General features: G+C 41.1%; 1 protein-coding gene across 10 annotated transcripts in view; it reads right to left on the bottom strand.

The window, feature by feature from the left end:
• GON4L (gon-4 like) overlaps positions 1–27,487 on the bottom strand; it is a 77,612-nt gene that overhangs the window by 31,084 nt on the left and 19,041 nt on the right. For 8 of the 10 annotated variants that reach the window (XR_012124930.1, XM_073221371.1, XM_037016777.2 and 5 more), the window contains 8 exons: positions 25,655–25,848; positions 24,889–24,963; positions 24,664–24,714; positions 20,147–20,197; positions 19,719–19,814; positions 18,717–18,836; positions 17,826–17,996; positions 14,269–14,461 (listed from right to left, as the gene is read on the bottom strand). Coding sequence is in view for 9 of the 10 variants with exons in the window: in XM_073221371.1 (XP_073077472.1) it covers positions 14,269–14,461; positions 17,826–17,996; positions 18,717–18,836; positions 19,719–19,814; positions 20,147–20,197; positions 24,664–24,714; positions 24,889–24,963; positions 25,655–25,848 (951 nt within the window). In the remaining variant the exon portion in view is untranslated. Of the gene's footprint in view, positions 1–3,469; positions 4,090–14,268; positions 14,462–17,825; positions 17,997–18,716; positions 18,837–19,718; positions 19,815–20,146; positions 20,198–24,663; positions 24,715–24,888; positions 24,964–25,654; positions 25,849–27,487 lie in introns of those variants that run through there. The other 2 variants (XM_073221369.1, XM_073221374.1) reach the window with 2 other exon arrangements.

The raw sequence follows: 27,487 nt of genomic DNA, 5'->3' as shown, positions 1-27,487 counted from the left end.
GCTTATCTGTTTTGTTTATTTTCTTAAAGAACCAGCTCTTGGTTTCATTGATTTTTTTTCTATTCTTTTATTCTTCTCAATTTTAGTTATTTCTTCTCTGATCTTTATTATGTCCCTCCTTATGCTGACTTTAGGCGTCATTTGTTCTTCTTTTTCCAATTTTGATAATTGTGTCCTTAGACTATTCATTTGGGATTGTTCTTTCCTGCTTTAAATATGCCTGGATTGCTATATACTTTCCTCTTAAAACTGCTTTTGCTGCGTCGCACAGAAGTTGGGGCTTTGTGTTGTTGTTGTCATTTGTTTCATATATTGCTTGATCTCTATTTTGATTTGGTCATTGATCCATTGATTATTTAGGAGCATGTTGTTAAGCCTCCATGTGTTTGTGAGCCTTTTTTGCTTTCTATGTGCAATTTATTTCTGGTTTTATACCTTTGTGGTGTGAGAAGTTGGTTGGTAGAATTTCAATCTTTTTGAATTTACTGAGGCTCTTTTTGTGGCCTAGTATGTGGTCTATTCTGGAGAATGTTCCATGTGCACTTGAGAAGAATGTGTATCCTGCTGCTTTTAGGTGTAGAGTTCTATAGATATATATTAGGTCCATCTGTTCTAGTGTGTTGTTCAGTGCCTCTGTGTCCTTACTTATTTTCTGTCTGGTGGATCTGTCCTTTGGAGTGAGTGGTGCGTAGGAGTCTTCTGAAATGAATGCATTGCATTCTATTTCCTTCTTTAATTCTGTTAGTATTTGTTTCACATATGCTGGTGCTCCTGTGTTGGGTGCATATATATTTATAATGGTTATATCCTCTTGTTGGACTGATCCCTTTATCATTATGTAATATCCTTCTTTATCTCTTGTTACTTTCTTTGTTTTGAAGTCTATTTTGTCTGATACTAGTACTGCAACACCTGGTTTTTTCTCCCTGTTGTTTGCATGGAATATCTTTAACCATCCCTTGACTTTTAGTCTGTGCATGTCTTTGGGTTTGAGGTGGGTCTCTTGAAAGCAGCATATAGATGGGTCTTGCTTTATCCATTCTATTACTCTGTGTCTTTTGATTGGTGCATTCGGTTCATTTACATTTAGGGTGATTATTGAAAGATATGTACTTATTGCCATTGCAGGCTTTAGATCTGTGAGTACCAAAGGTTCAAGGTTAGCTTCTTTAGTATCTCACTGCCTAACTTAACTCACTTATTGAGCTATTATAGACACTGTCTGGTGATTCCATATTTTTCTCCCTTCTTATTCCTCCTCCTCCTCCATTCTTTATATGTTGGTTGTTTTATTCTGTGCTCTTTTGTGTTCCCTTTAACTGCTTTTGTGGGTAGTTGATTTTATTTTTTGCCTTTAGTTAGTATTTGGTTGGTCTGATTTCTTTGCTGTGATTTTATTTTCTCTGGTGACATCTGTTTAGCCTTAGGAGTGCTCCCATCCAGAGCAGTCCCTCCAAAATACCTTGTAGAGGTGGTTTGTGGGAGGCAAATTCCCTCAAGTTTTGCTTGTCTGGGAATTGTTTAATCCCTCCTTCATATTTAAATGATAGTCATGCTGGATACAGTATTCTTGGTTCAAGGCCCTTCTCTTTCATTGCATTAAATATATCATGTCATTCTCTTCTGGCTTGTATTGTTTCTGTTGATGTCGCGCGCCCCGTCCTCGCCAGCAAGAACAGCACGCAACAACAGCAGATTCTTCTGCAGAAAGCTTTATTCTTCAGCTCTTTGTGAAACAAATGCGTTGGGCAGGACCCAGAGGGGAAGGAGAGGCTTGCTTATATAGTTCTCATGCTCTGACCTGGTTGGTGTGGCTCCATACACTTCATTAGCATAACAATTTGGTGGGTCTCATTGGTCCTTATGCCAAGGCGCAATTAGCATGTGGTTTAGTGGCGTGGGATGTTTTGTCACTAGGAAGTTCGGGGCTTTCTGGCTGCCCTGCATTGGGCGCCATTTTCTGAGCGCGGCTGCCAACATCTCCCCCTTTTTTGTCTAATAGAAGCTCAAGGCGGAACTTGCCAGCAGAGGCGGAGACAGAGGCCTGACCTCCATCACACTTCCTGATGCCCCTTTTTGGAGAGGGGTTCTGGGCATCTACCCCTATGCAGTCAGGCATGCCTCTCAGAGGGGTCCAAGACCTCTTGCAGTGCTTTGCCTCGCATCCTCTGGCTGGCGTTGGGACCGCTTGGTACAAAGGGTTTGGACCTTTTTTCTCAACCCTCTTGCACCATGAGCTTCTTAGAGAAAGCTGTGATTAAGCAATGAGGTACTCGGGCCTGGTGCAGTGCCACATGGGCTCAGGGTGCAAGAGCTACCTCAAGCTAAAGCTGAGCTTCCTTCTTAAGCATGTTGAGCCACACTTGGGGAGAGGCGCCAACGTCTATCACCATTAGGGCTTGAGCAAGGATCACCTTGTCCTGCTTATGTTGGCTGCGGAGTCTGCATAACAACCAGAGTAGGAGCATGAGACCTCCAAGCATGAACACGCCCATCCCAGCCATGCCCGCCCACTCCTTGACGTGGGAGAGAGCTCTGAGGAACCAGGAAGAGAGTCCTGCTACGCAGATATCTAGACGGGTGGAGTTGATGTGGATTATTTCTCGCCGCAGTTCTTCTAGTGCCCCATCGAAGTCTTGGGACCAGTTTCCTAAAAGATACTCGGACAGGTCTCGTGACAGATTAGCTGCCCATGTAAAATTTTCATATTGAATGCTAGTAATGCAGAGAGCACGATATTTCCGCTCACATCCCAATTGGGCCATTTGCCAGAGCACCTCCATTTGTTCCTCCACGAGATATATGCGTTGATTGAGGATCATTATTCCTCCTTTCAGTTTGCCATCAAGTGTAGACTGTTGGTCAAGGGCAGAAGATACTGACGCCGCAAGGTTATTGAGTTCTGTAGCTGATTTGATGGAGGTGTCTAAAGCTATACCAGCGGCGGTGGCTGCGACCGCGGTCGCGAAGATCAGAAGCACTATGGCGGCTGTAACGCCGAAGTCGCGCCTTTCTTGAAACAGGGTCATGGCGTCAGGTGCGTCTACGGGGACGGGGACCCAACGAGGGATGCGGACTACTAAGGCATTAGTATAATTAAACGCATCCCAGCACTGAGACAGAAAGCAGGTTACATTGGAGCAGGAATCAAAACTATCATTGGATACGACAAACAGGAATGGGGGGTACACGCATGCCGGGGTTGGGGGGATAGGGAGCCTAGGGGTTGTCAGCGTAGCATTAGCCGGGCCACAGAAGTGAGCAGTAGGGAGATTGCTTCTGACTCTTGTATGGCATATATAGGATATGTTGCGGCTGAAGCCTCTACTTCCACCCAAAAGGGCGGACAGTGGGGACAGGTCGGTACAAGAACCATTAATGCCACACAACATCCATTTATGAAAAGGATTCCTGTTCATAGGCTGGGTACAATTGCCCCCTTCCACCCAAGGTGCCCCCCAACTTTTACCTTCGGTCATATCCGGGGAGATAGTAAACTTCTTGCCTGCGTCTGCCCAAGTCACTGTAGCTGACTGGCAGTCTGTCCAGGGCCATGGTTCTCCCTCATACGCACCTGAGCAGTGGGGAGCATATCTGGGCTGGCTGGGGCTTATGGTGCCGGTGCTATTGGGAGGGTCCACGAACATCCCATTGATCCAGAACACATTCTGGGAGACCGTTTGGTTTTTGTTGGCTTGGATATTGTATAAGATCCCCGAGAGCGGATTACTGAACCAGCCATACTTCCTCTGCTTTAGGGAGATACAGCCGGTTTGATTCTGAGTGGTGAAACATAATGATCCCTCAGTAGCGAAGGATCGGTTCTCTCCCAAAGGGGCTGCTAGGGTATCTCTTACTAAGTAGGGCAAGTTCATACTAGAGTTGGTAGTGAAAAAACGCGGAAAAACGGCTGCATTGAAGCGGACAGGCATAGGCTTAGGATAGGCAGACAGGATTCCCCATCTCAATACTCCCTGAGTCGGGGTCTCCAGTGTCAGGAGCAGGGTCAGGAGGTACAGCGAAGTCATCTCCTTTGTTTAGGACTTTCCTCGTTAGGCACTCCGGGACCCAGAAGGGATTTTCTTCACCCTGGGGGAAAACACACACAGCTCCCCTGGATCTGATTATAATTGGATCCGGGCCTTTCCATTGGTTAGATAACACGTCCTTCCATTTTACTAGTTCTTGTGGGTCTTTTGGCCACTGATTATGGCGATCCGCCGCTGTATGGCCTTGAGCATCCAGATTCAAAAAATTTATAGTGAAGAGTGCTAGGGCTATAGCAGTTTTTGGTGTGGGGGGTATATCCTCAATTCCCCCTTTTTGTTTAAGTAAATAGGATTTGAGCGTGCGGTTCGCGCGCTCCACAATCCCTTGACCCTGTGGGTTGTAGGGAAGACCAGTATTATGTTTTATCCCCATGCGTTGACAAAATTGAGCAAATTTTGTAGAGGTATAGGCTGGGCCATTGTCTGTTTTCAGGATTTGTGGTAACCCCCATGCGCTCCAAGCCTCAAGACAGTGCTGGATGACATGGGAAGCTCTCTCTCCTGACAATGGGGAGGCAAATATGACTCCTGAACAAGTATCCACAGATACATGTCCGTATTTCAGCTTCCCAAAAGACGAAATATGTGTCACATCCATTTGCCAAACTTGTAAAGGCTTAATACCTCTGGGGTTGATCCCAACATGAGGTGCGGGAAGGAAGCTGCAGCAATGTTGGCAGCTAAGGACAATGTTCCTAGCTTCGGCCCTGGTTATGCTAAACCGCTTGCGCAGTGTTTCAGCAGTGACATGAAATTGTGTGTGGAATTTTGAAGCTGTGGTGATAGGGTCTAGCAGGGGAAAAGCTATGCTTCTGGTTGTGAGGTCTGCCAAGTGGTTGCCTTGGGTCATAGGCCCGGGAAGGCCTGAATGTGCTCTGATATGAGTTATAAATAAAGGGGATTGTCTGTGAAGGAGTGCTGATTGTATCTGTTTAAACAAAGCGGCTACTGGGCTGGATGCTTTGATCAGCCCGGCCACTTCCAGGGATTTGACTGCATTAACTACATAACAGGAGTCAGACACAATATTTAAGGGTTCAGGAAAGATTTGTAAGACCTCTAAGACTATGCGACATTCCACTATTTGTGGAGTGTCAGGCGTGTAGCCTTTTGTCACAACTTTGCCATCATGGACATAGGCACCTGTGCCTGTCTTAGACCCGTCCGTATAGACTGTTTTTCCATGAGGCAGCGGGGCTAGGCTAGTGACCCGAGGGAATACTAGGAGATGATTTTTGGCGAAGTTGATGAGGGGATGTTTTGGGAAATGATTATCAAAGGTTCCTGAGAAACTGTAAGCAAGTATGGCCCAATCATCGTTCATAGCACATAATACTTGTATCTGTTCTACGTTGTAAGGGGTTATAATTTTAGCTGGAGCCTCTCCGAAATGTGTCATGGAGGTTTTTACTCCTCTCAAAGCAAGTTTGGCCACGGCTGCCGGATAATACTCTATTGTTCTAGCCTGAGAGGCTTGGGGATGGATCCAGATCAGTGGGCCGTGCTGCCATAAGACTGCTGTTGGCAGTTCCGGGGTGGGAAGGACACACAACTCAAAGGGTTCATTCAATTGAACCCTATTTAATTGCGCTGTCATCAAAGCCTGTTCTACTTTGCGAATGGCTTGTATTGCCTCAGGTGTAAGGGAGCGCGGTGATGTTAGTTGTGGGTCTCCTTCTAGGGTTTTAAATAGTGGTGTCAATTCAGTGGTGGGTATCTTTAAGTATGGCCGCAACCAATTAATATCCCCTAGGAGTTTTTGGAAATCATTCAAATTTCGCAACTGATTATGTCTTATTTCAAGCTTTTGGGGGCAAATTACATCTGTGTAAATGGTGGCTCCTAGGAATTTGCTAACACTAGATTTTTGGACCTTTTCGCTTGCTATATTCAGTCCCCAAGTTTCTAGAGATTTAGTGAGATCTATATATGCCTCCTCTACCTCTGCTGGCTGTGGGGAGCAGAGAAGGATATCATCCATATAGTGGATGATTCTTAGTGTAGGGTATGTTCTACGAACCGGTTCTAGCGCTCGCTGAACATACAGTTGACATATGGTGGGGCTATTTGCCATTCCTTGAGGGAGGACCTTCCACTGAAATCTGGCGTTGGGTTGTTCATGGTTAATAGCTGGCAGGGTGAAAGAACATCTTTCTCTGTCCTTGGAGCTTAGGTGTATGGAAAAGAAACAATCTTTAATATCTATTATGAGCACTTTCCATTCTCTGGGTAAGGCAGAGAGGAGTGGCAGTCCCCGTTGTACGGGTCCAAGCATTTTCATTTGAGCATTTACTGCTCTTAGATCATGAAGCAATCTCCATGATCCTGACTTTTTTCTGATTACAAATATGGGTGTGTTCCATGGCGACACAGAGGGTTCTAGATGTCCCATTTGGAGTTGCTCTTGCACTAAACAGTGAGCTGCTTCCAGTTTCTCAGAGGATAGGGGCCACTGAGGAACCCATACGGCCTCCTCCGTGAGCCAAGGTATGGGAATGGCGTCCCCAATGGCCCCTATGAAAAACCCAGGCCGTGGCGATCATTTTTTACTTTGGGTAGGATGGGCTCTGTGCGTCCCTGTTGGTGTCTCCCTAGCCCTTTGCCAGGGATGTATCCCATATCCATCATCATGCCTTGGGCGGGGGTGGAGTATTCATTAATGAGTTTGAGGCCTAGGTCTCTCATGACATCTCTCCCCCATAAATTGACCGGTAGAGGGAGTACATAAGGGGTAACCGTACCCTCTTGTCCCTCAGGGGCTCGCCATTTCAGTGGTTTGGCACTAATTGAAGGGCTTGATTCATATCCTAAACCTTGCAATGAATGTGAGGATTGGGTCACAGGCCACTTGGAGGGCCACCAGGTTGCAGAGATAATACTTTTATCTGCTCCAGTATCTAGGATTCCTTCAAAGCTCTTTCCCTCTATTTGAAGAGTTAATTTTGGTCTGTCTGCTAAATCTAATACTATGAAGGCTGAATCCCAGTCAGAGGAGCCGAAGCCCCTTTCTCCCCTCTCCGTGTTGGTAGCAGGATAATTGGCGTGGAGACTGGGCAATACTAAGAGCTGGGCTATGCGGTCTCCCGGGGATATAGGGTAGATTCCTCTGGGGGCCGAATACATGATTTTTACCTGTCCCTCATAATCTTGATCTATAATTCCGGGATGAACTACCAGGCCTTTCAAGGCAGCAGAAGAGCGCCCTAAGAGTAACCCAACGGTATTTGGTGGTAGGGGGCCTTTAAAGTCTGAAGGGACAGGTTGAACTCCCATCTGTGGAGTTAACACTATTCTGGTGGTGGCACGGATGTCCAATCCCGCGGAACCTGAAGTGGCTCTCCTTGGGGGGCCTGGTTGTTCCCGAATGACACTTGCGTGCTGGTTGCCCCATATATTTGCGGGCCCTGGTGACAGAGGCCCCTCTGGGCGTTTTTTGGCAGCTCTAAGGGTTTCCCTTCTATGTCTTTAATAGATCGGCACTCATTGGCCCAATGCCTGCCTTTCTTACACTTAGGGCATAACCCAGGGGTCTTTTGGGTTGTTTGTTCTGAAGCTGGGCTCCTACACTCTCTCTTTATATGTCCTAATTTCCCGCATTGAAAGCATTTAATACTTCTGTTAGTGATCCTGGCTTGTTTGTGGCTCTGTAATATGGCTGCGGCTAGGCCCGCGTTGGTGAGTGGTCCTCCTATTTCTCTACAGGCTTTCAACCAAGCGTGTATCCCTTTCTGTTTCCAGGGTGTTATCGCCTGTCTGCATTCCTTGGTACATTGTTCAAACACTAATTGCTCCACTAGGGGCATCGCTTGTTCCTGATCTCCAAATATTCTGCCTGCGGCCTCCATCATACGAGCGACAAAGTCAGAAAATGGCTCGCTCGGCCCTTGAATAATTTTTGTTAAATTGCCTGACACTTCTCCTTTGTTGGTGAGGGCTTTCCATGCCTTGGCGGCGCACGTGTTTATTTGTGCGTATACCTGTAAGGGGAAGGCGGTCTGGTTGGCTACCCACTGTCCTTGGCCCGTCAGCATATCATATGACCACGCAGGCTGTCCCTCAGCTGCGTTTGCGCGTTCCTGGGCCATACTGATATCATGCCACAGTGCCTTCCATTCTATGTACTGCCCCATACTAGAAAGGCATGCCTTAGTTACATACTGCCAGTCTGCGGGTGTCATTGCTGTCTCTGTTAGTCTTTCAATCTGTGCTATGGTGTAGTTAGCACTGACTCCATAAGCCCGAACGGATTCCGCTAACTCCTTAACTTGTTTATGGCTCAGGGGCTGGTGAGAGCGTACGCCATTATCCTCAAATACAGGAAACATTTGTCTAATTGCCTGAAGAGTATCTGGGTGGCAAAAAGAGAGTGCGCCGCTCACGTAAGGTGGCGGGGCAACGGGCGTCGGGGGACACCCTGCTTTCATTTTTTCCTTGGTCTGCTTTTCGACTTTGCTGGTTCCCTTACTTCTGCACTCTGCGGTTTTATTTTCTTCCCCTTCCTCTGCGGACGTTAACTCCTCCTCAGATTCCCTACTGGAGAGTTGGAGGTCCCTCAACTCTTTCCAGGGGTATTTACTATTTTCTCCGAGGCGATCGTCACTCGCTTCTCGGGGCTCTTTCGCTTTTGCCCTAGGCGGGCTTTCTCCCTCACTCTGGGGTTTCTTTACTTTCGTTTTAGTGGCCTTTTTTCGGCCGCGAGCTCGCTCTGTCTCCCGTTCCGTTTCTGACATGCTCTCTTGGATGTCTGTCAAGGCTCTCTGACCTTCTTTTATTACCTTTTCACACCTCTCATCTTGCAGGCAAGCTCTAATCAGTTTCCAGAGGGGTCTGGTGCCTCCCCTCAGGCTGCCTTCTTCCTCCTCTCTATCAAGATCTTTCCCCAGTTTGTCCCAGCTCGGGATTGAGAGGGACCCTGAACAAATAAACCAGGGGGCCACACGGTCTATCTCCTTTACAAACGATCCTAAGACTTTGCTGGAGACCCTCAAGTTTCGCTCTTTGAGAGCTGTCTGCAGCGCCGTGACTAATGACGGTGCATTCCCCATGGTGCCTCCTTATTTACAGAGAACCATCAGCCACTATCCTAAAAAGCGCGTCTCTCGGAACTTACCCCTCCGGGTTTTCTTCTGTCCTGCAATTCTGAATCCTCTCCAGATGTCTGAAGGGTCCTCCCTGTGCCGGTGATGTTCTGGTTCCCGGGTTTCGGCACCACTTGTCGCGCGCCCCGTCCTCGCCGGCAAGAACAGCACGCAACGGCAGCAGGATTCTTCTGCAGAAAGCTTTATTCTTCAGCTCTTTGTGAAACAAATGCGTTGGGCAGGACCCAGAGGGGAAGGAGAGGCTTGCTTATATAGTTCTCATGCTCTGACCTGGTTGGTGCGACTCCATACGCTTCATTAGCATAACAATTTGGTGGGTCTCATTGGTCCTTATGCCAAGGTGCAATTAGCATGTGGTTTAGTGGCGTGGGATGTTTTGTCACTAGGAAGTTCGGGGCTTTCCGGCTGCCCTGCATTGGGCGCCATTTTCTGAGCGCGGCTGCCAACATGTTGAGAAGACTGATGATAGCCTGATGGGTTTTCCTTTGTAGGTGACCTTTTTTCTCTCTCTGGCTGCCTTTATTACTCTGTCCTTGTCCTTGATCTTTACCATTTTAATTATTATGTGTCTTGGTGTTGTCCTCCTTGGGTCCCTTCTGTTGGGAGTTCTGTGTGCTTCTGTGGTCTGCGAGGCTATTTCCTCCCCCAGTTTGGGGAAGTTTTCAGCAATTATTTCTTCAAAGACACTTTCTATCCCTTTTTCTCTCTTCTTCTTCTGGTACCCCTATAATGCGAATATTGTTCCGTTTGGATTGGTCACACATTTCTCTTAATATTCTTTCATTCCTGGAGATCCTTTTGTCTCTCTCTGCATCAGCTTCTCTGCGTTCCTGTTCTCTGATTTCTTTTCCATTAAGGGGCTCTTGAACTTCATCCATTCTGCTTTTAAGTCCTTCCAGAGATTGTTTTATTTCTGTATTCTCCCTCCCAACTTTATCCATTAACTCTTGCATTTTTCTCTGTAGCTCTATCAGCATGGTTATGTCCTTTATTTTGAATTCTTTTTCAGGAAGATTGGTTAAATCTATCTCCCCAGGTTCCCTCTCAGGGGATGTCTGTCTGATTCTGGTCTGGATCAAATTCTTCTGCCTTTTCATGGCAGTAGAGGTAGTCGTGGGCAGTTGGCACGTGTGTCAGCTGGGAGAACAAAGTCCCTTCCTGCTTGTCGCCTTCCTCTCCTGCGAGAACGGTGACCCCTAGTGGCTTGTGCTGGGCAGTTGCGTGCAGACGGGGTCTCTGAGTCTGGCCCAGGCGGCTGCAGAGGAGACTGTGCGGCTGCTGTGGGCGTGGCCAGTCTCAGGCTGCTACTCCGCTATGGCGGGGCCGTGCCGGAGGGGGAACAGGTGGGAGGCTGTTTATCACCGTGAGGGGCCTCAGAGCTGCGCTACTGCCCAGGAGGTTAGGGCACCCAAAGTTCCCTGGGATTCCCAGCTGCTGGGCTGAGTGTGCCGGGTGCTTTCATCTAGCTGTGAGGCCCCTGTCTCTTTAAGACTTTCAAAAAGCACTCGCTTTTCTTTTGTCCCAGGGGTGCTGGCTGCAGGGATCCACTCGCAGGTTTTACTGTTCCGTTTCCCTAATATCCAGCACACCATGCACTGTGTGTCTGTGCTCCTGGTACGGATGACTAGGGCTGGGTATTTAGCAGTCCTGGGCTCCCACTCCCTCCCCACTCTAACTCCTCTCCTCCCGCCAGGGAGCTGGGGTGGGGGACACACTCGGGTCCCGCCAGGCTGCGACTTGTATCTTACCCCCTTCGTGAGGCGCTGGGTTCTCGCAGGTGTAGATGTAGCCTGGCTGTTGTACTGTATATTCTGGTCTCTCTTTTAGGAATAGTTGTATTTGTTGTATTTTCAAAAATGTATATGGTTTTGGGAGATTTCCGCTGCCCTACTCACATCTCCATCTTGGCTCCTCTCTCCCCATAATGTTTTAACTTTTCACAATGAATGTCTTTCATTAAAAATAAATGTACACACACATTTTTAGTTCACAATCATTGGAAAATCTATACTGGTTAACTCCAATCTAACCTGATATTCTTTACTCAATATTTGTATTCCATTTATAACATTAATTTGCATTTTTTATATATAGATATTTAAATATGTCAAGTCTTTTCATCCATTTGTGGATTTATCTACCCAATTAAAATTCTTTAAAATCTTAGGAATGGAATTCTGTCTTCCTAATCCGTATTATACTTTCCATGTAAGTCTCTTCACAGCAGGTTCTTTACAAACATTGCTGAATAATGAGAGGTCCAGGAACAGCCTATTACATATGGGTAATGTATACAGCTTTGGACTCTCACCTGTTTGGGTACAGGGAAATGGCTTCTGCCCACACCACACAAATGGGTCTGCCAATACTCTCAGAACACCCATTTGGCAAACATGATGAAAAGTCATTTTGGAGGATTTCTTCTGAGTTCTGCTTAGCTTTCAATACCATGGTTGTGGAATCTGCCCGCTGGGTCTAATTACTTTTTTGATTGATTAACCATGTCAACATTTACCCCTCAAGAGCAGTCTCTTAATTATTTTTTGCAAATTAGATTCTCAGTTTTAGTAATATGAAGATTAGATGGCACTAGGAACTTGTGAAAATAGTTAGCCATGTAATACTACAAAAAAAGACCAGCATATGCCTAAAGTTTGGTACTGGGGTCTACATCTAGCACCATTTCCTATTTACCAGCACTCAGTAAATTCAGCTGGTAGATCTTGGTGTTCACACCCAGCTTAGTCATTGGCTTTGTTCTCTTTTTTCCAATCTGTCCTAATAAGTAGTAGTAGTAATAATAATAATAATAATGAGATTTAAAGAGGGTTTTCACCCTCCTCACTAACAATTATTCCATTTCCTCAATTAGCCCTTATCATACATTCTTATTTCTCCCAGATCAATAGTTTCCAGTCTTTCAGAGACATAAGAATTAGACCCCCTAGACCATAACCATTAGAGATTCTGATTCAGGAGGTATGGGGTGAGGCCCTGAAATCTGTATCTCTAATTACCAACACACACATTCCTTCAACTCTTTGATTCTGATTCAAGTTCTAGCCATTATGAGAAACAATGCCCTAGATTCCCAAATCCTGACAGCCAACAATGTCTGGCCTTCCTCAACAGCTTCCATCGCAGCAATTTCAACCAAGGTGATGAAAACCAGAGCACCAAAGCTGCTGCCACTGATCAAACTATGAGAACCTGATATTCTACTGTCAATATTTTGCCTCAGCTTAGGTCTACAAAAAAAGCAGAGCTTGCTTATCAAGAATTTACCTATTTAAACAAATGTTTTTCATGTCCCCTAGGGCTTCTTTTATTGAGATATGTTCTTAGAATATTAAACTGGGTTCTAATCCAGCACTGTAACAAACTGATTCCATAACTGAGCAACACAATGAATGAACATGCCTGAGACTTATATAAAATAGACAGAACTATCTTTGTCCTGTTCATTCCTTTATGTAGATTTTTAAGCCTTGGTGTCATGGACCCTGGGGTAGATTGGCAGAAAAAAGAAGTGTCAATAAATGAACTTCAAGAGATTTATAAATCCTGAAAAAAATGACATGAAGAATTCATGTCTATAGATATGTACTTTTTCTGGGAGGAGGCTACATAGCTTTCATCATATTCTCAAAGAAATGGGTAATGAAAAAGACAGAAGCTTATACTGCTAACAGAAAAGTTTAGAGGATAATATATCACTAGTTGATTATCAAGGAATTGATTCTCCAGTTTGTATGTCAATGACTCAGCTTTAAATTTTACCTTTTTCTTCTTCATATCAAGTCTGTGCATGTTGTCATTTATTAGCACTTCTGCTATAGAGGGAAGGAGGAAATAAAAATGCTAAAATTCAAACCAATTTACTTCTTACTATCTGTTTTTTCTAAATGTTTGGAGAATGTCCTAAATTAAAGACTAAAATTCTTCCTACTGCCATGTTAATGTGCATGACTAAAAAGCAACTCCATATTTGAAAACTCTGAGAAATGTACATCAAACTATTATCAGAGATCTCTCTGGGGCATAAAACTATCATTGTGGAGAGGGACTTTAATAACTTTCTTCATACAATGTTTGATTTCTTAATGACCAGAACATATTACTCTTATAGTTATAACACAGAAAGTAAGAGAAAGCTCCTGGGAGGCTATATCCTGCAGAACTCACAGTTCATTCTATCTCACGTCACTTCCACCTATCTGCCTCCTTACCTCATGGTCACCTGTTGTGAAATATCTTTCAAAGGTCAATCTCAACTGCGACCTTTCACATAGCTTTCTCTGATCACTATAACAAGAATTTTCTCTCCCTCTTCTAAAGCCTTAGAATAGCATTTTTGCCACTTTTATGGCACATCTGAGTTTATCCAACTTCACTCATCTGAAATGTAACACACATCTAATAATGCACCAAGCACCATTAATGTGTTGTATTCCTGACAACATGATTATGTCCCTTTACCTCTCATAGTTCCTAGCACAATGCTTGTAAAAACAAAGCACTCGATAAACACTTGCCAAATGATATACAATATAATTATCAATAGTTTTATAAGGTACAAAAAGTAGAGATGACAAAGCAGCCAGGGAAAGAGGGTCTTCACAGTGCCTCAACTCCACTGCAAGATTTTCTGCCCTTCCTACCGTCTGGTTTCATCTGACCTTCAGCAAGTTGGGAGTTAGGATTCTTTCACTTGCATCATGAAGAACCTTAACTAACACAACAGTCTGTGAGTGAGTCAAGATACTCTCATGAATTCATATATACGATCATGTTTGCATTATGTTTCAGGGAAGGATTCTTAGCATTCCTAAAAAGATTCTTAACCCAAAGAAAGGAAGGAGGGGACTACCTACCAATTTAAAGTAAATTGCTAAATAGAAAGCTAAATACAATTAATCAAAAACACCCACTTTTTTTTAGAAGAGCAAGTGAGAGGCTTTTATTTAGAGATAAAGCGAGAGGACAGAGCTCCTGGCTCACGGCAGGAGGGGACAAGAGAGCCCCGGGGAAAAACACCCCTTTCTTTAAGCATCTACCTAATGAAAATTTTACCACAGAGATAATAAGAGTAGATAATAAATGCAAACAAAACCACTGACCTTCATTCCCCACATCATCATTCATGAGTCCCCCCAACCACATCTTCCAGTCCTCATCGTCTGCTGTATTGGGGTCATACATGTCTGGGGTGATGTCTGGAGCTTGGAGCTCTGCCTCTAGTTGCCCCAGGGGAACATCTTTCAGAGGCATCTTAGAGCGGGTTCGGAATGCAATGAGACTGTCATCCATGGACTGGCCAATGGAGAAGGAAATAAAAATGTGTCATTGAATGCCTAATGTTTCTAAAGTCTCCAAACCTCATTATACCCTGTGCACGTCTCTGCTTAGCATAAACCGCAAGATCTTGTCTAAGCAATTTGGGTTTATTATTCTTTGAGAAACTTTAAAGACAATGACATCAGTTTTAAAACCAACATTTTAAGAACATCTATAATGGCTTTATTAAGATATAATTTAATACCATAAAATTCACCCTTTTAAAGTGTATGACTGAGTGGATTTTACCACAGTCACAGAGTTGTATGACCATCACCACTATCTAATTCTGGAAAGTTTTCATCACTGCAAAAAGAAATCCCATTATGTATCCATAATACATAATGAAGTCTAATAACTTAAGTTCATCAGCAGTGGCTCACCATTCTCCCGTGCTCCCAGTCCCTGATAACCACTAGGTTCACTTTCTAGCTATACAATTGCTGTGCTGGAAATTTTATATAAATGGAATCATACAATATGTGGTCTTTTATTTCTTTTACTTATGTAATGCTGCTATGAACGTTTGGGCACATGTTTTTGGGTAATCGTGTTTTCAATTCTCTTGAAGGAACTGCCGGGTCATATGGTAACTATGTTTAACTTTTTGAGGAACCACCAAACCATTTTCCAAAGTGGCTGCATCAACAGTATATGAGGGTTCCACATTTTCCCACATTCTTATCAACCTTTGGCATTGTTCACCTTTTTTACTATGGTCATCCTAATGAGTGTGAAGTGGTAGCTCATTGTAGTTTCATCTACAGTTTCCTAATGACTAATGTTGAGCATCTTTTCATGTGCTTATTAGCCATATGTATGTCATCTTTGTAGAAATGTCTATTCGTATTCTTTGCCCATAACAACTGGATTCTTATTATTGTTGAGTTATTAGAGTTCTTTATGTATTATGGATACAAGTCCCTTATCAGGTATGTGATTTGCAATTACTTTCTCATATTCTGCAGGTTGTTTCACTTTCCTGATGGTATCCTTTGAAGCACAATAATTTTTAGTTTTGATAAAATCCAATATACCTATTTTCTCTTTTGTCATTCGTGCATCTGGTTTTATAGCTAAGAAACCATAGCCTAATGAAAGGTCACAAATATTTCCTCCCATGTTTTCTTTGAAGAGTTTTATAGTTTAAGCTCTTACATTTAGATCAATTATCTATTTTGAGTTAATTTTTGTGTGTGGTGAGAGGTAAGGGGCCAACTTTACACTTTTGCATGGGATTTCCAGTTGTCCCAGCTATTGAAAAGACTATTCTTTCCCCATTAACTGGTCTTGGCACACTTGTCAAAAATCAATTGACAGTAAATGTAAATATTTACACCTGGTCTCTCAATTCTGTTCCATTAATCTAAAGGTCTGGTCTTATGCCAGTGCCAGACTGTCTTGATTACTATAACTAAGTAATAAGTTTGGAAATCAGGAAGTCTAGACCTCCAAATTTGTTCTTTTTCAAGACTGTTTTGGCTGTTCTGGGTTTCCATATGAATTTTAGGATCAGCTTGTCAATTTCTGCAAAAAAAACAGCAGAGATTTAGATTGCACTGAATCCATAGATCAATTTAGGAAGTTCCTCCAGACTCTGCAACAATCTCCTAACAGATTTCTCTGTTACCTCTCTTACTCTCCTATAGCTCATTTCCCACACTTATCCAAAAGGAAATTTTTAACACCAATCAGAAAATATCACAAAAACCCTTTCTAAGTGTTAAAATAAAATCTAGACTCCTCATCAGTTTTCTAAAACCGTCATGATATGGCTCATGCCTCATTCTCTGACCTTACTCCAACTGCTCTCTCCCACAGTCCCTATGCTTCAGCTGGTTTCTGTCCCTTGAACATACCAAGGTTGTTCCCATCTTAGGGACTATGAATATGCTGTTTTCTCTGTATGGAACACCTTTTCTCCAGATGTTTTAGATGCCTGGCTCCTTCTCATTCAAACCTTAGCTCAAATGTTACCTCCTTAAGGAGGCCTTTTTTGATCATCCTATGTAAAGTACTCTTGACAGGAACCACTTTATTTCCTTGTTTGTATTTAGTTCATTGTACTTATCACTATCTGAAATTACTTATGTGTTTATGGTTTCTCTCTCTCCAATAGTTGATAAGCTCCAAGAGAAAGACCTTTTCCGTCTTGTACACTGTTACTCCCTGACTTCAATCATTCAGTGCATGAATAAATGGTTACATAAAACACTATTACTTGAACACTACTATTTTTTCACTTCAAAACAGGGTGATTAAATTAAATGACTTTTCAGAGCTGTTCCATTCAATATTCTGTTTTTAAATTTTATAACAGGCATATTTTTCACTGACCTACCAGACTGCAGGGAAAACCTGGAAGATAAAAAAGAACTAGCTAACTGGAATTTAGAAAGTCATCACTTGACAATGACCCTAGTAAAGACCGTTTCAAGGGAAAATAAGCAATGGATGCTAGAATTACTGGGTGAAAAGACGCCCAGCCTCAAAGTATAGCACCAAGAGATACATACTACTTAATTTAAAAGTGGAGAAATAATAACTTTACAATAAAGAAATCAAGCAGACACCACTTGAACCATGTGACCAAAATTAACATGACAGGTATTGTGTGCCTCCTGATGCGATACACTGAATGAAAAGGACACATCACTTCTGTGGTATGTGGGCCAAAACTGCATAACCTGAATTTAATTATGAAGAAATATCAGGAAAAAACAAAACTGAGGAATGTTTTATAAACTAATTTGTCAAGATTATGAAAGACAAAGAAGACTGAGAAACTGTTGCAGCTTAAGAGACCAAGACAAGGTAACTAAATACAATGTGTAATCCTGGATTAGGAAAAAAAAAATTTTTTTTCTTTTGCTATAAAGGGCATTATTGAGACAACTAGTAAAATTTAAATAAGGACTTTAAGAGATTAGATAATATTATTATCTCTGATTTCCATAACCAAATGTCCTCATTTTTAGGAAATATTGTTCACATTAAAGTATTTGGTGGTAAAAGAGCAGCAGGACTGAAACATACTCTAGTATAGATAAAGAGGGAGAGAATGATAAAACAATTGTGGTAAAAGGTCAGTATTTGGGGAGTCTGGTTGAAGGCTGCTCCTATGTTCCACACTTCATAAAGCTCTCTGTTACGCACTTTTCCTTCCTTAGAAGCTGCCATTCTTACAATAAAATAGCACAAACTGGGTATCAAAGACTTACAATTTCATGACTCACTTACTGAATCAGAACTTAGTATTTCCCCAACTCCTTTCCCAACCTGAGCAACAACTAAATTATGCCAGTTGACTTTCTCAGTGACTTTGAGTTATAATGTTTACCTGGAAAGAATCCATGCAGACCGGACTGGAAGCCAGCTCCTCATCTACAGCATGCAGCTTCTCCATGAAAGTACTATCCCTGGTCTGTTTGGGCTTTGGCGGTGGCGGGGGCCCCATGGGCACTACCTCAGCACTGATGTGCCTGATGGCTGGTGTGGTAACTTTCTCAGCCTGATTAAAAGAGGCAAGTACATTAAAAAATAAAAGGGAGAGAGGGAGAAAAAAAAAGCAGGGCAAGAGAGACATCTTTCATCTACTAGTGGTCTTTCTCTTACCATCAAGACAGAAGTACATAAAAACAAAGGTACTGTCATCTTACTAAGCTGATGGACAGTGACTGTAATGGGGTTTGTAGGGGGGACTTGGTGATGGGGGAGCCTAGTAAACATGTTCCTCGTGTAATTGTAGATTAAGGATACTAAAATAAAAATAAATACATAAAATAAAATAACCAAAGGTACTGTGAAGTATACTATTCTAATTAGGCTTTATCCTATTTCCAATGAAGCCAACAAGATGTTACTTAGATTACTAAAAGTGGGGAGACCTAGTAAAAATGGCTTTAGGACAGTATCACAAAACAGATACTAAAGAAAAGAGTAGATGAAAAGAAACTCAGTCACTCATATTTGGCCTCTTAATGAGAACTCAGAAAAGCTCTCTCCCTACCAGTTTTCTCTTAACTACTCACTAACTTGAGGGACTTAGAAATTTAAACATTCATATTACCAGTCACAAATACCAAGAAGATAATGGTATGATTAGTGATCTTGAATCATGTTTGGCAAAGGGTGACAGCTCAGAATCATCATGGATAATCTATTTATATAGTTAAATAATCTCCTTATACAGTTACTTCTGACTTATTTCTTTCGTATGATGCAGATTTACCTCTGATAACATGCCACTCTCCTCATCTGTTTCAGTCATCTCAGAAGACTGCCTTAATCTGGATTTCTTTGCCCCACGTGGAGACGAAGCAGTGCTTTCAACATCGCTTTCCAATAAACTCTATAAAACAAATCCAGTTCACTTTTATATTTATGCCCCTACCTTATTCCACTGAGCTTGAAGTAGCTCAAGAGACTGAATCATAAAATACCACTCAATTAGTCAGACTAAGAGAAAATAAAACTTAAATAGGAGCTTAATACTATGAAGGTGGGGTCAGGGATCAGCTCACTATCCTCATCAGCACGGCAAACTCTGTAGAATTGTAAGGCCTTGGTTTAAGGTACTTTTACAAACAAATCAAAGAACACTTTAAGAAACTGATTACACAGCAGTTAAGATGAACAAACCACAGCTATGAACAGCAGTAGAGATGGACCCACAAGGATTAATGTCGAACCACCTCCCAAAAAAAAGCCAGGCACAAGAGAATACATACACTTTGGGTCCATTTATACAAGGTTCAGAAATAGTAAAAACTTGAACTATCATGTGTAGAGCTATATAACTATAAAGAAAAGCAAAGAATTACCAAGAACTCTGGGTAGTGGTTATCTTTAAGAGGAAAAAAGTGACTATGGAATTAGGAATGGCATGTATGGGATGCCCTGGCAATACTATGTTTAATGACCTGAGAAGAAGCTTCATGAGGATTAGCTTTATAATTATTAAGCTGTATATTTTTATTTTATTCCATGCACAATTTTGTATGTTATACATGTATTCTATTTCATAATACAAGACATGAAAAAATTAAGGGAGTATGAAAAGGAAACACCTCATGATCTTAGATTTACTCACAGAAGTGAGTAGAAAAAGGAACTACGTTCCAATCTTCTCTGTAGAACAGCTGCCATTTCTAAGGCGGCAAAGTACACTCAGCCTTACTGAGCCACATCTTTCCCATACCACCAGCTAATGCTGATGGCGGTAAACACTGACCTCTTCAGCAGTCTCATCTTCTTCTTCGTCATCTGGCTGGTACTCTTCATCTGAGGAGTCATCTTCTTCCAGGTGGATATCCACAAATTGAGGAGGCTACATAAGTACAATTACAGAAAGAGAAATGAAGCAATAGGAAACACAAATCAGATGTATGTGGGAACTAAGGGGAAGAAAGCTGAGCAGGAAAAAAAACAAAAGGAAAATCTTAAGCGCATAATGAACAGCTAAAGCAAGTAACAAGAGGCAGAGGTTAGAGAGATTCCTACCATAACAGTCAAACCTAAGAGTAATGGCATGGAAAAAAACCAAAGCTGGAATTAAAACAAGAGGATAGGTCCAAAAAAAGTTAACAAATAGAAAGTACTTAGGTTTCAAAACTGACAGTCTTTCTAGGAAAGGATAAGAATTACCTCTTCCAAGTTTACCTTAATTTCATTGGCCTTCTTAATTGGTGAAATATTCCAAGTTGGAATTACCTACCAACAGAGTATAAATAATTATGCTCACTTAACTGAAACATACTATTTTTCATTTTTACTTCCTCTTTTCCATCACAAAGAGTCATGTCCCTAACATGTAGCTGTACTGATCTAGGGGTATTGATTATCCTGAGGGTACACTCATATTATCTGTCAGAGCTTGACAAAAGAAAAGGAGAGAAGCATCTGTTTCATCATTAGCATTTCAGCTTTAAACCTAGTTGGGCTCTGTATTATCTATAAATTGATAAAGTTTTTTTTCTTGCTTAATTTATATCACAGCTTCAGTTCACATGGAATAATGAATGTGAAAACTATTTGTAAGGTACAATGGTACAGAAACCTAAGATACTACAGGAGATAGTAGCCTTTGACATCACTATTTTTTTTAATCAATTAACTAAGTCAACCATAAGTATGCCTCTAAAAAAACTGCCACGAAAATTTCCTATAGAAGGTTTTAAGGGTGAAGTGTCAAGCTGTCCATAACTTATTTTCAAATAGTACACAAAAGAACAATAGACAGATACAGAGAGATATATAAGCAAATATTGCAAAATTTTACAATTGTTAAATCTATATGTTATCTAGATTAACAGTAGAATTCTCTCAACTTTTTGTTTTAAAACAGAATTGGGGGGGTAGTTTTTTAAAGAATTTTTAAAAGCTCTTATATACCACTGACAAAATGCCATTCGAGTGTATTTCTTGACCATTTCATTTGTGAGACAATCAAAATCATCTTATGAACAAAATCTAACAGGCCACTAGGTTCTACCTCTATATGGAGCCTTAGGTTCTCCACATCTCAGCCCTCCATGTTCTGGCCACTTACCTACCTCTGTGTAACTAGGCCCAACATAGAGTAGAAGCAATGATGTGATTCAGATCCACAGCCCTTTCCCCTGTTTGTTTCCAAACCAGTTTCCCTACTGCCAAATGCATGTGGAAGGCAAGGCAGCATCTGAAAGCATGCCGGAGTCAGTCTAAGCAGTAAGAGACCAGGACTCCCATCCCTGTTCTCCCATGTAAACTGTAATCATGGGTTAGCCAACTTCTTTACACCTACACTCATGGCTGGTAAACATAATCTGGAATCTGATTTGGATGTCCTTGTTATGTTGTTTTCCCAATCAAATATAGAATTAATGTTATTTATACTCAAACATCAGGTAGACTTCATAAAACTTCACAGTATCACTAATGGTTGCTTTCATCACAGCTACCACATTTATTCATGATTATTTCTTGAAGAGAGGTGAAATTTCACTTTATGCAATCAGGGTTATTTGATTAGACAAAAAAAAAAGATGTGGCTGTCTAAAAAAAGCCATTGCAACCTTAGGCTGCATTCAAAGAAATATGTTATCTGGAACATTTAGGGGATAACCTAGCTTTCATCTGTACTAGTGAAATATCATGCAGAGTAGATTCCACTTCAGGCATATTTCTTTTTATTAAAATATCATTGATATACAATCTTAGGAAGGTTTCACATGAGCAACATTGTGGTTTCAATATTCACCTATATCATACGATGTCCACCCACTCCACTGAAGTCACTGTCCATCAGCATAGTAAAATGCTATGGACTCATGATTTGTCTCCTCCGTGCTGTACTGCCTTCCCTGTGACCTACCTCTATTGTGAGTGCTGATTATAAGGCCCCTTAATCCCCTTCTCCCTCCCTCTCCATCCACCCTCCCCAACCCCTTCCCTTTGGTAACCACTAGTCCCTTCTTAGAGTCTATAAGTCTACTGCTGTTTTGTTCCTTCAGTTTTGTTTTGTTTTTATACTCCACAAATAAGTGAAGTCATTTGGTACTTGTCTTTCTGTGCCTGGCTTATTTCACTGAGCATGACATACTTTAGGCATACTTTTAAAAGAGTATGGATGCTACATGCAAGAGAATGAAACTGGATCACTGCCTAATCCCATACACAAAAGTAAATTCAAAATGGATCAAAGACCTGAATGTCAGTCATGAAACCATAAAACCCTTAGAAAAAAAACATAGGCAAAAATCTCTTGGACATAAACACGAGCGACTTCTTCATGAACATATCTCCCTGGGCAAGAGAAACAAAAGCAAAAATAAACAAGTGGGACTATATCAAGCTGAAAAGCTTCTGTACAGCAAAGGACACCACCAAGAGAACAAAAAGGTACCCTACAGTATGGGAGAATATATTTATAAATGACAGATCCAATAGAGGGTTGACATCCAAAATACATAAAGAGCTTATGCACCTCAACAAACAAAAAGCAAAAAATGGGCAGAGGAGCTGAACAGACAGTTCTCCAAAGAAGAAATTCAGATGGCCAACAGACACATGAAAAGATGCTCCACATCGCTAGTCAACAGAGAAATGCAAATTAAAACCACAATGCAGTATCACCTCACACCAGTAAGGATGGCCACCATCCAAAAGACAAACAACAACAAATGTTGGTGAGGTTGTGGAGAAAGGGGAACCCTGCTACACTGCTGGTAGGAATGTAAATTAGTTCAACCACTGTGAAAAGCACTATGGAAATTCCTCAAAAAGCTCAAAATAGAAATACCATTTGACCCAGGAATTCCACTCCTAGAAATTTACTCTAAGAATGCAGCAGCCCAGTTTGAAAAAGACAGATGCACCCCTATGTTTATCGCAGCACTATTTACAATAGCCAAGAAATGGAAGCAACCTAAGTGACCATCAGTAGATGAATGGATAAAGAAGAGGTGGTACATATACACAATGGAATATTATTCAGACATAAGAAGAAAACAAATCCTACCATTTGCAGCAACACGGATGGAGCTAGAGGGTATTATGTTCAATGAAATAAGCCAGGCCAAGAAAGACAAGTACCAAATGATTTCACTTATCTGTGGAGTATAAGAGCAAAGAAAAACTAAAGGAACAAAACAGCAGCAGAATCACAGAACCCATGAATGGACTAACAGTTACCAAAGGGAAAGGGACTGGATAAGGGCAGAGAAAAAGAAAGGGGGCATTAGGATTAGCATGTATAGTGCATGGGGGGCACGGGGAGGGCTGTACAACACAGAGAAGACAAGTAGTGATTCTACAGCATCTTACTAAGTAATGGGGTTTGTTGGGGGGGGAGTTGGTGAAGGGAGGAGCCTAGTAAACATAATGTTCTTCATGTAATTGTAGATTAATGATAACAAAAAAAAAGAGTATGGGCAACATAGGCACACTCAGGAGAAAAAGATCAGGCTGGTGAACGTACTCAAAGCCTTGTCACATGAAAACCAATAAAAAATATTGTGGGACATTCAGCAAGAATGTTACAACAACACAAACTAGTTTTCTTCAATTAGGGGAAGGTCACATGGAGGGGGACAGATTCATTTCTTCTACATGGCTGCAAGGAGCAGAACTGGACAAACAGAAAAACCTACAACCTGCATGTTGGGCCCATAAGACAAATCTTCCTTACTATCAGAGCTACAATGAACTCCCTCAGGATTATCACCTTCCTTGTCACAGAAGGGAAGCAAAACTAGATGAGGGCTTATTAAGCAGGATGTTCCGAGCAATCAGAGCTTGCTGTACCAGAATATTTCAAAAGTCTTCAAATGGTTCTCATACTTCAGTGTGCAAAAGAATGAACCATGTTCTCAATAGTACATACTTCCAGGCCCCAGGGGTCCTGAGAATTAGGTCTGAGGTGAGCCCAAGAAGGTGCATTTTTAATAGCACTCTTGAGTGATGGGACACCAGGGTGACCTTGATGCAAGTGGTCCCTGGAACACACTTTGAAAAATACTATTCTGAACACTTTGTCACATTATAACATGAACAGAAAAACAGACCTTGCTCACTGATGTCAACCACTTTAAATGGTCAACTCCCTAGCACTTCCAAAAAGCAATACTTCAACATCAGCCAAGATAAAAATAAATTATTATAATGGCTTCACATATTCTGTCTCCATTTGTCTTTTTTTTTTGGTATCATTAATGTAAAATCACATGAGCAACATTGTGGTTACTAGATTCCCCCCACTATCAAGTCCCCACCACATACCCCATTACAGCCACTGCCCATCAGCATAATAAGATGCTATAGAGTCACTACTTGTCTTCTCTTTGTTATACTGCCTTCCCCGTGACCCTACCCCACATTATGTGTGCTAATAGTAATGCCCCTTTTTCCCTTTATCCCTCCCGTCCCACCCATTCTCCCCAGTCCCTTTCCTTTTGGTAACTGTTAGTCCATTCTTGGGTTCTGTGAGTCTGCTGCTGTTTTGTTCCTTCAGTTTTGCTTTGTTCTTATGCTCCATAGATGAGTGAAGTCTGTCTCCACTTGTCTTTTATAAATATTTCTTTAAGAAGGCAAACCCAAACCACAGTAAATCTCTCCTATATATATGTTTTCCATACAAATAAACAGGAATTAGATTTTATTTACCAAGCTAAATAAACAACAAAAAACAGAACACCCACCACTCCTTTTTCCACCACTTCCTTCAGTTTAGAGCGTGTCATTTTGGGCTCCTAAGTAGGGGAAAAAGAGAAGAACGCAGTCAATAAAAATCATTGTGATTCTTGGGTCTTGAGATGCTAACTTTGTCCCAACTATCAGACTATTTAGAAACTTCCAAGTGACCTCCTACATAGGCAATTTACAGATAGTTCTGTTCCATGACATTGAATGAATGAGTTACTCACAAACATTGGCATATCTTCTGTTTCACTGATGGCTGCTTTCATCATGGCTACCACATGTTCATTTGTGATTACTTCCTGAAGAAAAATGAAATTTCACTTTTTGCAATAAAGATGTGTCATCTAGATGACACAGTCTGTAACCCTGCTAAGCAGACACAGATAGAAGATAAATTAGAGCTAGATACTCAAACAGCTTCAGATTGAGGTATAGCAAGTTAACTGAAAGCAAAGCAGCTTTGGACAGAGGCTCAGGGCTTTGAACAATAGAGCAGCAAACACACCAATCTCATTAGCTGCTAGAAAGGACAGAAATGGCTCAGATTCTGGGGTAACTAACTATATGCTTAAAAGAAACAGTAATAACAAAGGCACCGTAAACACATCAAAGAACAGCATTTGTATATGTGCAAAAAGTACTGTAATCTGTTTAGCTGGCATCTTTTCAGACTTATCAACCCACAAAAGAGTAAATCCACTACGAACATTACTATCTTAGCATCTGCTAAACAATTCAATAAACAATCAAGTCAGTGGAAGGAAGCAGAGCAACTTTATCTTCCCAATTGAGTTCGTTAATATGTGTCCAGATTTCAAACTTGTGCTGAGTACAAAGACAAAATTATCTTGAAATGTAAAATGTTTTGCCACAGTTAACTCACAAAATTAGTAATCACATACCAAGAGTCAAGAATTTCCTGAGTATTTTTCATTGTTTTCCATGAAAAACTTCCATTCTGATTACACACCAGCCCATCTTATTACTCACATGGAGGATGTTTCGCACGTTGACAGCTGTTAGGTTGTGCTGCTTGGCGCCATCCTCTAAGGTACGGTCAAGCATGTCATCCAGTTTCAGGTCATAAGCCAAAGTCCCTTCTTCTGGACCCCTTCCATCTCGTTTCCTCTTGGTGCCTTTCTTCTTTTTTCGCCTTTTCTCACTCTCTTCATTGTCTTGCTCTTCTGCAGATAAACCAATTACATCACGAGAATCTCCTAAACAACTGCTCCAGGAACTTAACCCAAAAAGCCAACAGTAGAAGAAAAAAAGCTGCCAGCTGTTTGTCCCAAGAAATCAAAGACGACTGTGATATGGTAGTGGTTGTGAAATAGTAGAGGTGGTGTTACTGTCAATAACAATACCTAACATTCACTGAATATTTATTTTGTGTCAGGCATTCTCCTCCACACTTTATACATATTAACTCACTTCTCATAACAACCCTGTAAAGTAGGGACTAATATTTTCCCACTGCACACATGAAGAAACAAGTCAGAGAGATTCAGAAACTTTCCCAAGAGCTAGTAATGACAGAGGCATGTTTTGAAGCCAAGCAAGATAGCTCTGTAGTCGTAATTATTACTCTATACTGCTTAAATAATACATCAGAAGCCCTGGGTTTGTGTCCCAGGTCTACAACTTAACTAGGTGACCTTGGCAATACAGTCTCATTCATTTCTCTTTTGTAAAATACTGGTATTTACCCATTAGAGAGGCCATGCAGATTAAATGAAATAACATATAGTAAAGTGCTTTATAAGCAATGAAACAGTATACAAATGTAATTTATCATTATTATTATATCACTGAATGTAGAAAATAGAAAAACCAAGAGCAAACCAATACAAAAAAATCCACTCTGAACTACACAAAAAAAAGTGGGGGTTTAAAACCAATACAATATTGTAGATCAACTATACTTTAATTTAAAAAAAAAGAAGAGGGACAAAGTTTCTTTATTCTACAAGACAGGAGTATATATATAACCAGATGAAAGGAAAACCTTCTTGATTATTAGAATCTGGTAAGTCCTGAAATAGATTATTATGCAATATCAAAATGACATTCTCATCTCTCTGACACTTTTAGTCAGCTACTATATGAAAACAAGGGATTAGAGAAGATTAACATCAAGACGACCCTCTCTGTTTAGATTTTATGATCTTTAAGCCACGACATGGTAATATTTACTCAGTAAAGTATTATTATTAGTAATTTCAAATAATTGCTTTTGCCCTTCTGAATACATTTCAAGAATTTAATAAATGTTTATAACTTCCAACCCAATAATAATTCTTAAGGAAATAATTAGATATGCAAGATTAATAATCAAGTTATTTACTAATTATTTTAGCAAAAGCAAGGAAAATACCTAAATGTCCAATATTAAAGAAATTGTTAAGTGAACACTGGTACATGCATTGGACTATAATTGAACCATTATTAAAAATTGTCTTTTTAAGCAATGGGGGGAAAATATCTACAAAGAGTTTTTAATTACATGGAATATATACATATTAACATACAGAATATATGTTGTTATAAATATTTATTTGATGTATTATAATGTATATATATATAACATATATGATACATTTCATAATACATAAAATTCTTTCCGGTAATTTTTCTGATACTGATATTTATAGGAAAAAATGGGAAGAATTCAAAAACACACATCTTACATTTGTGTGACCTAAACAAAAATAGGTTGCCTTGAGGTGTATCCCAACAAGGTGATAGATGCAAAAGAAATATAAATTTCCACTAAATATCAAAAAAGTCACAAAGCTCTTTACCAACAATCTTTTGAGAAAGCAG

Source organism: Manis javanica, chromosome 14, assembly GCF_040802235.1.
Source record: "Manis javanica isolate MJ-LG chromosome 14, MJ_LKY, whole genome shotgun sequence".
Taxonomy (NCBI): domain Eukaryota; kingdom Metazoa; phylum Chordata; class Mammalia; order Pholidota; family Manidae; genus Manis; species Manis javanica.
Note: the sequence above shows the minus strand (reverse complement) of the source record. Positions and strands in the feature narration are given on the sequence as shown.